This window comes from Vulpes vulpes, chromosome 8, assembly GCF_048418805.1.
Source record: "Vulpes vulpes isolate BD-2025 chromosome 8, VulVul3, whole genome shotgun sequence".
Lineage (NCBI taxonomy): Eukaryota > Metazoa > Chordata > Mammalia > Carnivora > Canidae > Vulpes > Vulpes vulpes.
This window is the reverse complement of record NC_132787.1, coordinates 57,040,732-57,053,857: the sequence shown is the minus strand read 5'-3', so window position 1 is coordinate 57,053,857 and position 13,126 is coordinate 57,040,732. Positions and strand designations below refer to the sequence as shown.

The 13,126-nt window shown below is 34.3% G+C and overlaps 1 protein-coding gene across 1 annotated transcript in view; it reads left to right on the top strand.

Annotated features, from left to right (window-relative positions):
• MAN1A2 (mannosidase alpha class 1A member 2) overlaps positions 1 to 13,126 on the top strand; it is a 182,208-nt gene that overhangs the window by 42,670 nt on the left and 126,412 nt on the right. Inside the window, exons 2-3 of the mRNA XM_072766782.1 lie at positions 1,771 to 2,026; positions 8,138 to 8,234. Coding sequence (XP_072622883.1) covers positions 1,771 to 2,026; positions 8,138 to 8,234 — 353 coding nt within the window. The remainder of the gene's footprint in view (positions 1 to 1,770; positions 2,027 to 8,137; positions 8,235 to 13,126) is intronic.

Here is a 13,126-nt window from a genome sequence, read left to right as displayed (position 1 = left end):
CTCCCCCATCCATAATTCTGGCAACCACTGATCTATTCACCATCTTTACATTTTTTCTTTTTGAGAATGTCACATAAAAGGAATAATATGGAATGTAACCTTTTGAGATTGGCTTCTTTCAATTCACATAGTAATACCTTTGAAATTCATTCAAGTGTGTATGAATAGGAATAGTTTATTTCTTTTTGAGTAGTATTTCTTACTCTTAGTATAAACAGTGGTTTAGTTTATTTACTTGTTGAAGGACACCTGGGTTGTTTGCAGTTTTTGCCTATTATGGGTAAAGTTGTTACAAACATTTCTGTATAGAATCTCCCCACCGCCAGTTTTTAGAAAAATAAACATAATATTTATCACTTCAACTATTTTTAAGTGTACAATGCAGTCGTATTAAATGTACTCATATTGTTGTGCAACCATCTCCAGAACTCTTCATCTTGCAAAACTGAAACTCTACTCATTACACAATAACTTCCTATTTCTCCACCCACCCCCCATCCTCTGGCAGCCACCATTCTACTTTCTATGATTTTGATTATACTAATAAGTAAGTGGAATCATACAATACTTGTTTTTTTTTTTTTTGTGATGGGCTTATGTATAGTTTTATTTTTTTGTGAACATAAGCCTTCACTTCTCCAGGATAAATGTCCAGTGCAGATGCTGAAATTTCTGATAGTTGCACCTTTAATTTCTTAAGAAACTGCTAACCTTTTCCAGAGTGGCTGTAGCATTTTCTATTCCCACTAGCAATGTTATAGGTCCAGCTGTCTGCAGAGTTTGAATTAAATTTCTGGAGAGTTGACTCTGGTGACTATTGAGTTAGATATTTACCCTTAGAGTATTCATCATTGGCTATTTTGGAAAATAGGAACTACCACTCCTGTATTCATTAATGTGGATTGGGGTAGAAGTGGAGAGAAGATTGAGTTCTCACAAAAGTAGGGTAGGATAGAAAACCCTGTAGGAGTCCACTGCAGAAGTGTCCAAACCTGTGTGCATACCAGGATTCATCAGAGGAGCTCTTAATACACACATTCATGAGTTTCATACAGAACTACTGAATTGGAATCTGTATATTTAACAGGGGTTCAAGAGAGTTTTAAGCACTCTCTCAATTCCCACATCAGTTGGAAATTGTATTTTAAAGTCTATAGTATTTCCAAAATGTACAAGTTTTAGAAGCATATCTTGTACTGTATAACAAATGAAAAAATTTTCCAAGCTCTTTTCTTTTCCACTTACTTCTATCCTTGACCCTATATTTATATTTTTGTCCCCTCTCCATGCTTGATTCTATTTCTAATTTTCTCTGAAAATTTCAGAGAAATTTTCAGGCAGACACTAAACCAGTTTAAAGGCAGACGCTTAACCAACTGAGCCACCCAGGTGGCCCTAACAACTAGGGGGGGAACCAGGTTCCCCCTCCCCCCCAGTTCTCCTCCCTGCTCTTTTTTCATGTGTCTTCTGATAAGTTATTGATTGCTCTTTTCTCTCTTCTCTTTGGGTCCTGCAATTGTAACTTTCTAAGTTCCCTCTTCCTCCATCTTATAAATTGTTCACTCCTCATCATCCAGGGCTCATAACAAATTATATTTATCCTATTTGGACAGATAGGTCTGAGTCTCTCCCCCAGATCATACTTACTCTTTAATGTCAGGAGTAGAAAGCATCTATCAGGATTTGGTGGAGGAAACTTTAAATTTTATGTTCAAAGATTGAAGTTTCTTAAGGATCATTCTTATCAGTCTTTTTTTTCTTCTCGTATAGGGAAGAAGAGGAACGTTTAAGAAATAAAATTCGAGCTGATCACGAGAAGGCCCTGGAAGAAGCAAAAGAAAAATTAAAAAAATCGAGAGAGGAAATTCGAGCGGAAATTCAGACAGAGAAAAATAAGGTAGTCCAAGAGATGAAGACAAAAGAAAAGAAGCCACTGCCACCAGTCCCTATACCAAATCTAATAGGAATAAATGGTGGAGACCCAGAAGATAATGACATACGAAAGAAAAGGGAAAAAATTAAAGAGGTAATAAAACTAAGATTTATGGTATGGAATGGTTATGGTTTTTGACTGGATTCAGATACATATATGCATTTGTATTGTCTATGGTGATGTACTTTGTTCTTGTTTGTTTTCGGGTCATGGTTGTAGTTCAGATTCCAAGTTGGCAGTAAGGGCTAGAATTCTCCTTTTTAATATGGATTATAATATAATTATCGGACACTTAAGATTCTGATATAGTGTTGTTTGGATCACATTATACCACTCTATGAGCTTTTGATATGCAACATCTTATAAATAATGTAGAATAGATCTGTAAATAATTTATCATTGAATAAAAAAATTTCTGAAGTGTTTAGTTACAAGGGACTATGCTAGATACTATGCACATCTCATAAACATACCTCTGAAGAGTTAGCATTCTATCTGCCATCTTTTAAAGTACAGATCATGGAACCCCTCAACCATACCATACTGCAGATTCCTTTCAAAGGATTGAAAAGTGGGGGATGATTGACCTCAGAATTCTTTAAATTGTTTAGTCCCTGAAGTCTTTCCATTTATTTTTCTAGAAATTACTTGGAGATAAAGAGAATACCAGAGCAGGGGGAAAATCTAGTGAATATTAACAGTTAAGTTTGTTAATTAGAAGTCTTGCTAATTCTTGGTAGAGTTTGCAGTTGTACTGTCTGCAAAGAAAGAGATTTTGTCAGGTTGTAGCAGTATCAGCAATATTTCAAAGGGATTGTTTATCATAAAATAAAGACAGCTTAGTTCAAATAGTTAAATATCTATTTGGATATTTCTAGTAACAACTATGAAAGATTTAGCAGGTACTTAACGTTTAAACTTGGCCTAATGAGTTACTTGTAAGACCTTGATGGAGTTAAAACAGAGCTGTACTTTGATGTTACCTCAGTTCTAGAATCTGTTTTATGTGCTGGCTGCTAAAGGCACTTTCTTTGGACCGTATTGGGGAAACATTGATAGATTTTTTTTGAGATGGCTAATCCATTTTTTAGATGTCATTAGAATTTACTGAAATACTTTTTTATGTACATAATAATTCAAAGACAGTGTGTCTTTAGGGGTCTCCCAAGACCACATACAGCCTCAGTGATTTGCTAGAAGTATTCCCAGAGCTCAGCAAAGCTTTGTATTCATGATTTTGGCTTATTATAGCAGTAGCATACAGATTAAAATTAGTAATAGAAAAGGCCCATATGACACTGGACACAAGTTTCTAGCTGTCCTCGTACAGTGGAGTGGTATGGATGGTGAACTTTCCTAGCGGTGATGTGTGCTAATGTGTAGGAGGGCCAACCAGGGAAGTTCACCTGAGCCTTGGTGGCCAGGGTTTTTATTTGAGGCTCATTATGTAAGCATGGCTGACCTTAGTTCTCCAATGCCTCCAAAGGTCAGGGTGGTAACATGTGGCCCAAGGCCCACAGCATAAATCATATTATAAGTGTACACTGTCTGATATGGCCCAAGGCTTCACTTAAACGAAGATACTCTTAACAGGCAGGCTGATAAAATTTAGTGGTTATTTTCTAGGAGTCTGGGATAGGCCACAACTTTCTTTGGGATGTACAGGGTTTGGACAACCCAGACCTGGTGAGTTAACCCTTTAGAGCACACCATAATATCCAGTGTTCTTACGAGTCAACATGAAATCTATTAAGACCTCCCATGTGGGCTCCTGTTAAACCTTCCAGTCACTGATTTAGCAAGCAGTGAAAGTTGAAACTTAAGCTAATAGGGAAAGAAGCTAAGGAGACAAGGTGACATGGGCTGCAGAGTACTTAAAAGTTTCAAGAATTAGAGACATTGTTTACTTCTGAAGGCAGGGGTGTGAAATGAAGTTGAAAAGGGATTATTTGAAAAATTTAAAAGGTGCTTTTAACTCCTAGATTCCCAAGTCTCCAGCTTAGGCATCCTGGCTGCTGCCTTCCCCATCCCAACAGAAGACTAAAGAGTACCTTTTGGAGGAATGAGTTAGAAAAGGTCTGGATTTGGGGAATACCAGTTTTGGCTGAGGGAAAACACAAAAAAAGGAGTTAGGGTGGAGAGAATTAAGTGAAAAGTGTCCAAAATATGAGACCACTTTCTCCTGCTCAGCTCTCAGAATTCTAGCAGGTTTTTATATTCAATAAGCAGAGATGGGAGAAGGACTTCTCTCAGACTGGCCCAAGAGAAAAGACCTATACTATTCTGCAGTGAAACACCCCGGGGTTTCACCTGTGCTTTCTAAGATGAGGCTCAACTCAAATTTTGCTCATTCACTGACAGCATTTAATTATCTTGTAAGTGCTTCTGTCTTCTGTGGAGAATAATCCAAAGATCACTAGGCGTTTCAGGAAAGTTTCTCACATTAGAGCACAAACAGATGGGAGAATTCAAGAATTCAGAGAAGACAGAAATAATACAAGGAGGACAAAAAAAAAAAAAAAACACAAAAAAGAATTAGCATCATTAGAGTGACAAAAAATGGAACTCCTAAAATGAGAACAGTAAGTTATAAAAAGGAACATTTGCAGAAAAATGAAAGAGCTCTTAGAAATTAAAAAAATATGATAGAGTTTTAAAATTCATTAGAAGAGTTGGAAGATAAAATTGAGCAAATCCCTCAGTAGAACAAAGAGATTGAGAAAATAACATCAGTCAGGAACATCTAACAAGTGATTAGATAGAGGAAAAAGGAGAAGAAGTCAATTAAGAAAATTGGCTAAAGCTAAAGAATGTGAATTTACAGATTGAAAGGACCCACCAGGCATGGAACAACAATGAGCAAAAAAATAGAAGGAAAAAAATGATGCCTACTGAAATTTTAGGAAAATAGTCATTCAAAAACAGATTGTGCAAGTTTACAGAAGAAAAAAAGGTTCCACTCAAAAGATGGGATTGTATATAATGGCACCTCAGATTCCTCAGCCATAATATTGGAAACTGGAAGAGAGTGGAGCAATGGCTTAGAAAGAATTATATATTCAGCCAAATTATGAATAAAATCTGAGGGTAAATTTAGTCATTTTCTCAAATTGCTCTTGGGAAATATGCTTCAGCACAAAAATAGGAAGAGAAGAGATTTTGGCAACAGGAGATCTGTCACTAGAGAGAGAAAGAAAGGGCATTCTCAGGATTCTGAATAAGAGACTCAGCAGGGTGACTGCTGTGCTTTAGGCAGAGAGAACAAAAGTCAAGGTTAGAGCAGGAGGCATAGAGAGTTTCAGGGAGCATATGTCAGGATAAAATGGAACTGATAGTTTATCTGATGTGTTTGATTATACTGAAACAAGTTTTGAAGCTCAAGTATAATTTGGAAGTAAATTTAAAATTGTTAAATTAAAAACCTATGTAAACAAAAAAACCCAAGCCCTCAGACAAGTAATTAAAAGCAGGAAAAGCAAAAGTTGCATACAGTAATATAATAAATATAAGAAAAACATGTTGCTAATTATATTGGGAGGATGTGGGCCAGAGAAATATATGTGAGGAAGTATATGTGGAGGTGTGGCATATAAAAGAGCTAAATTATCTTAACTATAGGGAAATATAGTATGTACCTAAACCTTTAAGAATCAAGAAATAACACTATAAACCATATTTCAAAATATAGTGGTAAATAGAAAAAAATAGGTGAAAGAGTTTAATTGCCTCAGGAGAGCGGGAAAATATGGCAGACTATTGGATTTTTTTTAAAAAATTGAGCTTTATTGAGATATATGTATAAAATAAAATACGTATTTTAAAAGTACTGCTTGTTAATGGGTGTCGACAGATCTATATACCTGTATAACAACAACTGTTACCAAGATGTGAATATGTTTATAATCTCAAAATGTTTTTCTTGTGCCCCTTTCTATCAGTCCATCTGATTCCTTGGTCCTAGGCAACCACTGATCTTACAGTCATTATAGATTAGATTTGTCTTTCCTAGAGTTTCAATCAAATGGAATCATAAAGTATGAAAGTATGTGATATTTTGTGTCTGGGCATTTGGTCGGCATAATTTTTTTGAGATTCATCTATGTAGATTGCACGTAAAGATCATTTTTTTCTTAATAGTATTTGTGATATCGGTATACCATAATTTATTATTCACCTGTTAAACATTTGTCAACATTTGTTCCAGTTTTTGGCTATTATGAATAAAGTTGCTATGAACATTTGTGTACAAGTATTTGTGTGGGCACTTGTTTTAATTTTGACATATTAGTCTGTGATCTGTTGCCAGTTAATTTTTTGTTTATTGTTTGAAGTAAGGGCTGTGCTTCAGTTTTTGCCCCTAGGGCTTTCTAGTTGTTTCGGCATCATTTGTTGAAAAGATTATCCTTTCCTATTGAATTACTTTGGCACTGTTGTTCAAAATCAAATGACTAAATCAGTAGATGTTAAGTCTCATTCTGGACTCAGACCTATTCCATTTGTTTGTATGCCAACCCCCTAATGCCAGTAGGACACTGTATTAAAATCTTTAACTTATAGTAAACTCTGACTGCAGGTTAAAATCCTCCAACTTTGTTCTTTTTAAAAATTGTTTTGGCATTTTTGGGTTCTTTGCCTAATTTCTAGAATTAGCTTCTTTATGAAAATAGAAGGTTGTTGGATTTTAATTGGGTTTTATTGAATGTGTAGATGAATTGGGAAGAATTACCTTAACAATATTCAGTGTTCAATGAACATGTTACATGTTTCCACATAGATTTTCTTTAATTTCTCAACAGTGTTTTATAGTTCCCAGAATATAATTCTTGTACATATTGTCCTATTTATTCTGAAATATTTCATGTTTTTTGATAAATGGAATTTTTAAAAATTTCCATTTCTGTTTTTACTGGCGTATAGAAATATATTTGAGTTTAGTTTTCTGAACTTGTTTCCCTGTTACATAATTGAAGTCCCCTTATTAGTTTGAGTGGATTTTTTTTTGTTTTAGATTATTTAGGATTCTCCTTATACATATAATAATGTGCTCATTGAACAGAGGTAAACTTTCTTTGTTCCTTTCTGATTTTTCTATCTTTTATTTCTTTTTCTTACCTTGTTACACTGGACTTCTAGTACACTGTTGAAAATAAGTGGTGAGAATGGATGTACTTGATTTATTCTCAACTTTAGGGAGTTAAGCATTCAGTCTGGTACTATTAAGTATTTAAGTTAGCTGTAGGTTCTTTGAGGATCCCCCTTTTTTAGGTTATAGACATTTCCTTGTAGTTTACAGAGAATTTTTATCATGAATGGTGTTGAATCTTGTCAAGTGCTTTGTCTACCTCTATAAAAATGATTGTGTGATGTTTTTCCTTTTATTTTATTCTGAATTATATTGGTTTGGTTTTTGAATGTTAAATTAGTCGTAAATTCCTAGGTTAAACTGTACTTGATCATTACATAGTATCCTCTCTATAATGCTAATTTTCATTAAGGAATTTTGAATCTGTGTTTTTGAGATATATTAGTTTTCAGTTACAAGTCAGGATATTTTAATGAATACTGTTAATTGAATAGATTCTTGATATACCACAGTCCACTATTAAATAATTCAACTGTTATATAATTACTCTGCTATTGTGTAGCTTGGAGCTCCTTGGGGTGTGAGAAGTGCAATTCAAACTATTTGATATAAAAAAAATGCTAGCTTAGTGGCTCTAAACTAGGGCTTCAAGCTTGGCTAAGTCCACATTTGTGGATGTTGTTGTCAATAATATGCACCTCTGTCCTTTTGTTGTTTAGTTTCTCCATATTGGGTTAGTGTTAGCTCCCATCAGCTTCAAGATGATATATTATGTAGACCTTGAGGTTCCAAATGAGAGTCCCTTTGTCTTCTAGTGTCTCTCACAGTATGCAAAAAGAGACTTGATTGCTGCTACTTGAATCACAGGTACCTACTCACTTTGATTAGGTCAGGGATTGGCAAACTACAACTTGCAAGCCAAGTTTTTTTCTGTTGTGTAGACTGAGGTTAAACATGGATATATGTGTTATCTTCACTGATAAACGAATGTTGATAGAATAGTATCCTAATGTAGAAGATACAGGAGAATGGGCAAGGCTATAGTGATAGATGATCTAGATAGATGAATTAACAGTCTGTAAGTAATGTAAATTGATGGATTATAATTTTTCCCTTCTCAGATGATGAAACATGCCTGGGATAATTATAGGATGTATGGTTGGGGACATAATGAACTCAGACCTATTGCAAAGAAAGGACACTCCACTAATATATTTGGTAAGTTTACTTCTAATTATATATCCATTACTATATCCATTTTCTATCTCCATCTTTAAAACAGAATCTAACTTTTTGAGTACTTTCTAAAACCTGAATATTTTGAATTATAACTTTGTAGCACATATTTACTTATTTTTCTTGCAAGTTTTAGTGATTTAAGATTTTTTCAAGATTTAGTGATAGTTGCTTTGGAATATACAGGGGATGTGGTAGACTTTCTATTTATATACAGACACTGTAGTCATTTACCTGAGTATTTTGAAGCTTTTTTTTTTTTTTTAAAGATTTTATTTATTCATCAGAGACACACAGAGAGAGGCAGAGACATAGGTTGAGGGAGAAGCAGGCTCCTCACAGGGAGCACGATGTGGGACTTGATCCCTGGACCCGGGATCATGCCCTGAGCCGAAGGCAGATGCTCAACCACTGAGCCACCCAGGTGTCTCTGCATTTTTTTTTTTCTTTAACATCAAGGAAGTTAGGTACCTATTTGTAATTTTTCTTTGACACAGTTTTCATACTCCTCACAGTACAGAGGAGGAGGAGATGCAAATGAGAGCAGTAATGCTTTGGTATATACAAAAAACCATCACACACCCAGGGTGATTTGGTTGGTAGGGTGAGCAGGTTATGCTGTACATTCACGGTTCCAGGGGAAAGATTAATGTGCATGTGGATGGAGATCTGGGGAAGAGCTGTGTTCATCTTGAGTTCACTTCAACTTTCTACCTCTCTTGAGTTTACTCCACTCGTTAAACTTCTCGGTTTAAAAATTGAGTGAGTTAATTTACTTAACCCAAGGATAAATCTTGAGAATTATCAAGCTGTTCTTTATAATCTTCATCTCTTTCCCCCATTCTCAATTTTTCTTGATGTGATGAGTATCTTTTAAGTAATGATAGGTGAAGGCAAGAAAATATTAATGGGGTAGGAAGGCACACATACTACTTTATGCAGTGCAGTTATCCTTACCAATTATAAATAGTGCCACCACAGTAATCTAAATAACAACTTTTTTCTTTATGACATTTGGAAGGTTTTTTCTAATGCTATGAATTCTCTTATAATTTGTTTTTTGCTATGTTATTTTTTGTAAAAAAATAAAATGACTGAAGAGATCATTTCTACCAAGTTGAGACATGTTGGGATGGAGGAATAATGGAAAAAAATTTTCCCTTAGGTAACCGAAGATACTAGAGATCTTTTAAAACAATATTTAAGTTAACATCTATCACTTAATGAAATAAAGTATGTTTCCTCAGCAAAGGTTACAGATAGAGAAATTCCATTGCTTTGTGGATGCCACATTGTGAGATACTAGTGCAGGGAAAAACATTATATTTAATGGTTAATTAAAATTAGGTCTTCTCTTCAACTAAGTATTTCTTTATATTAAACTCTGGTGAACTATGAGTCCTTTCAAAGGATTGGAATGTAAATGTGTACTGAAAATAAGAGTTGGATGTTAATTTTCTGCTTGTTTTTTTAAACCTTATTTCCCAGAACATCTACTGTATTAACATTTATCAAAGAGATAGGACTCCTAAGCAAGGTAGTAGGTAAATAACGTATATTATTTCATTTAATCATTGTAATTGCTGTCTAAGGAAGATTTGTTTGCTGAATTAAATTCAGAATATAAATGAGTTTTCAGGTAACTAAAAATTCCATTCCTTATAAATCAATATAAATCTTTTAGTGAGCAAAGCGATATTTCTTAACTGAATGTAGTTTTGTTAAAATCCTAATGGAGAAGTTTTGACTTAATGTTTTTTTTCTGTGTAAAAACAATAGCTTTCTTTTTTTTAATGAAAGGTAGTTTTAATTTGTGCTAATTTTGTCAGACTTTTTCAAGTAAACTGTGTAGGTCACTCTTTGGTTAGGTCGGTAAATGATGACTGGGGTATGGTAGGTTCAGATTCTTGTCAAGTTGAGTCCTTGCCAGCTGGTTATTAAGTTGATTTAGTGGTTAAACTGAGAGTTATCCGTGAGATCCTAAAAGTTAAAGGAAATTAGAGTTGGAAACGGAGACTCTATAAAATGAGCCCTTTCATTCTGAGTTAAAGCAAATATTTGCCAGTGTTCCTCCATTTTAGAGGAATCATCATGTAAATTAAAGCAATTAAGTATATTTCAATAAAAAGTTTTAAGTTTTTTTATACTAATCTGGCATGAAATTAGTAACTTTAGGGATTCTATAACTTGGTTTATGAATAAGACTAATATTTTCCTTTAGAAGAATAGTCATATACACATTAGTAGAAACATCAACAGTATTTATATAGTTCATACTGCTATGAACTAAATTGTGTCCCCCATAAATTTATATGTTGAAGCTCCAACCCTTAAGTGATTATATATATGGAGATAGAACTTTTAGGAGTTAATAAAGTTAAATGAAGTAATAAGTGTGGGGCCCTATTGATTGATAGGGCTGGAGCCCTTAAGAGGAAGAAATACCAGAGCCCTCTCTCCTCATGCACATGCACCAAGGAAAGGTCATATGAGAATATAGTAGGAAGATGGCTGTCTACAAGCCTTCACCAAAATCTGGATCCTTGATTTGGACTTTTACAGCCTCTAGAACTATGAGAATAAATTTCTGTTGTTTAAGCCTCCTAGTCTGTATATTGTGTTATGGCAGCCCAAGCAGAGTAATAAATATACTATATGCTGAGGACTGGTTTTAGAGATTTATGTGAATGAACTTATTTTGCATTTAAAACAACTATAAGAGGCAGGTGCCGTGGTTACTCTTTCCATTTTACATATGAGGACATCGAAGCACATTTAGGGTTAACTAACTTGCCCCAGATCACACAGTTAGTAAATAATGGAGCCAAGATTCTAATCCAGGCAGTCTAGTGCCAAGGTCCCTTCTTCTAAACACCATTCCACACTATTTCAGTAGATTCTAAAGACAGAAAAGCATTAATAGCAGAACACAGGAAAAATCCATTGTGAGAAGAAAATTATAGTGAAATGGTAGAAAAAGTGAAAATTTAGTCTGCAGAATTTTCAGTAATCAAAGTTAGGTGCTTATATCTTTTATTTTTTTTATTTTTATTTTTTATTTTTTGGTGCTTATATCTTTTAATAAAACTTTTGAGTGGTTACAGTTTTTTTTTCCCACCAAATAAGCTAGGTAGGAATGGATCCTTTATTGTTATATTTTTAGATATGCAGTTTATTAAAGGATTAATAAACAAAGCCGAAGACTTCGTTTCTCACTTATTCTCTTCTTTTTGCATTTCATATTTGCTAGTATGACTTGGAAGTTAAAAAAATTTTTTTAATTTTTATTTTATTATTATTTTTTACCTTTTCTTTGTTTAAATAGAAGAAATCTAACCAATGGGTAATAGTTCTGAGTATCTCATTTGACATCCTAAATTCAGTATGCCTTTACAGAATCAATCTTAGAGTTAAAAGGAACTTTAAAAGTCTGGCCTATTATGGAACATATAGGCGAATATTGAACATATAGGATCATATAGGCGAGTATTGAAACTTGCAGTATTTGAGATTATATGGAAAATAACTTAATATGTGTCCTTTCCCATGTTAGTAGCTTTAATTATGAAAAAAATTATATGGTAACTGAAATCAGTGTTCCTCTGACTTCTACTAGCTAGTGCTTGGCATTATACAATTTTTTAAGTGTAGATAACAGAAAACCCATTTCAAAATGGCTTAAACTAAAAGACATTTAATCGCTCAATGAAGTCCTAGCATAGATTGGAATCCAGCTAAGCTTTTCCTTTACGTCTTTCCTCTGTGTGTTGATATCTTCACACTGGCTGCCTCAGCTTTATATATTCATATTACCACATCTGTAGAAAAGAGAACACTGTAGTGAAGGGAGCACTTGGGTTTCTTAGAAACTTCACCGAAAGACTCATTGTTTCTTGTCTCTAATTGGCTTTTGAGCCCATCCTCTAACCAAATACCATTCCTAGAAGGATGACATATATTCCTTTGGTTTTACCCAGTTAAGGCAAACTCCTGGAACTAGTGAGGGCAAAGAAGGAAATGTTGCTGGACACAAATTAGCACTGATATTAATTATTCCAATAGTGATTAATGGAATGAGTTCTCCAGAATGAGATATTTTGGAGAATAAAAAGAATTTTGTGATGGATAGCTCTTTTTGTATTTATTTTTTTTAACTTTTTTTTTCTTAAGATTTTATTTATTCATGAGAGAGAGAGAGAGAGAGAGGCAGAGGCAGAGAGACAGACAGAGGGAGAAGCCGGCTCCATGAAACCAAGCTTGGTTTCATTAGAGCCTGATGTGGGATTCCATCCTGGGACTCCCAGGATCACGCCCTGGGCCGAAGACAGGTGCTAAACTGCTGAGCCACCCAGGGATCCTGGTCTTTTTGTATTTAAAAGAAAGCATTTTGATTTGGAAGAGAGTTACTTTGGAGTGCTTTTTGAAGTGTGCTTTTCTCTATGTGTTATCTATGTGTCTGTAGGTGTGTGTGTGTGAATTCTTTTTGCTATTTCCAACTTAACTGGATTATGACTTCTAATATTTTGTTGAGAATTTACACATATTTATATTTTGCATTCATATTCTTTTTTGTAATTTGTATTTTTCTTGCATTGTTTTGTGGTATCAGGGTAATACTGGCTTCATAAAATAAATTTGGAAGTGTTCTCTGCTCTTCATATTTCTGGAAGAGATTGTTAAACATTGATTTTATTTTCTTCTTCAGTGTTGGTAAAATTAACCACGGAAGCCATCTGCATCTGGAAATTTTTTTTCTGGGAGGATTTTAAACTGCAAATTAAGTTTCTCTAGATGTAAAGACCAATCAGTTTACCTACAGTTGACACTTGAACAACGTGGGTATGAACTGCATGGGTCCACTTATGTGTGTGTGT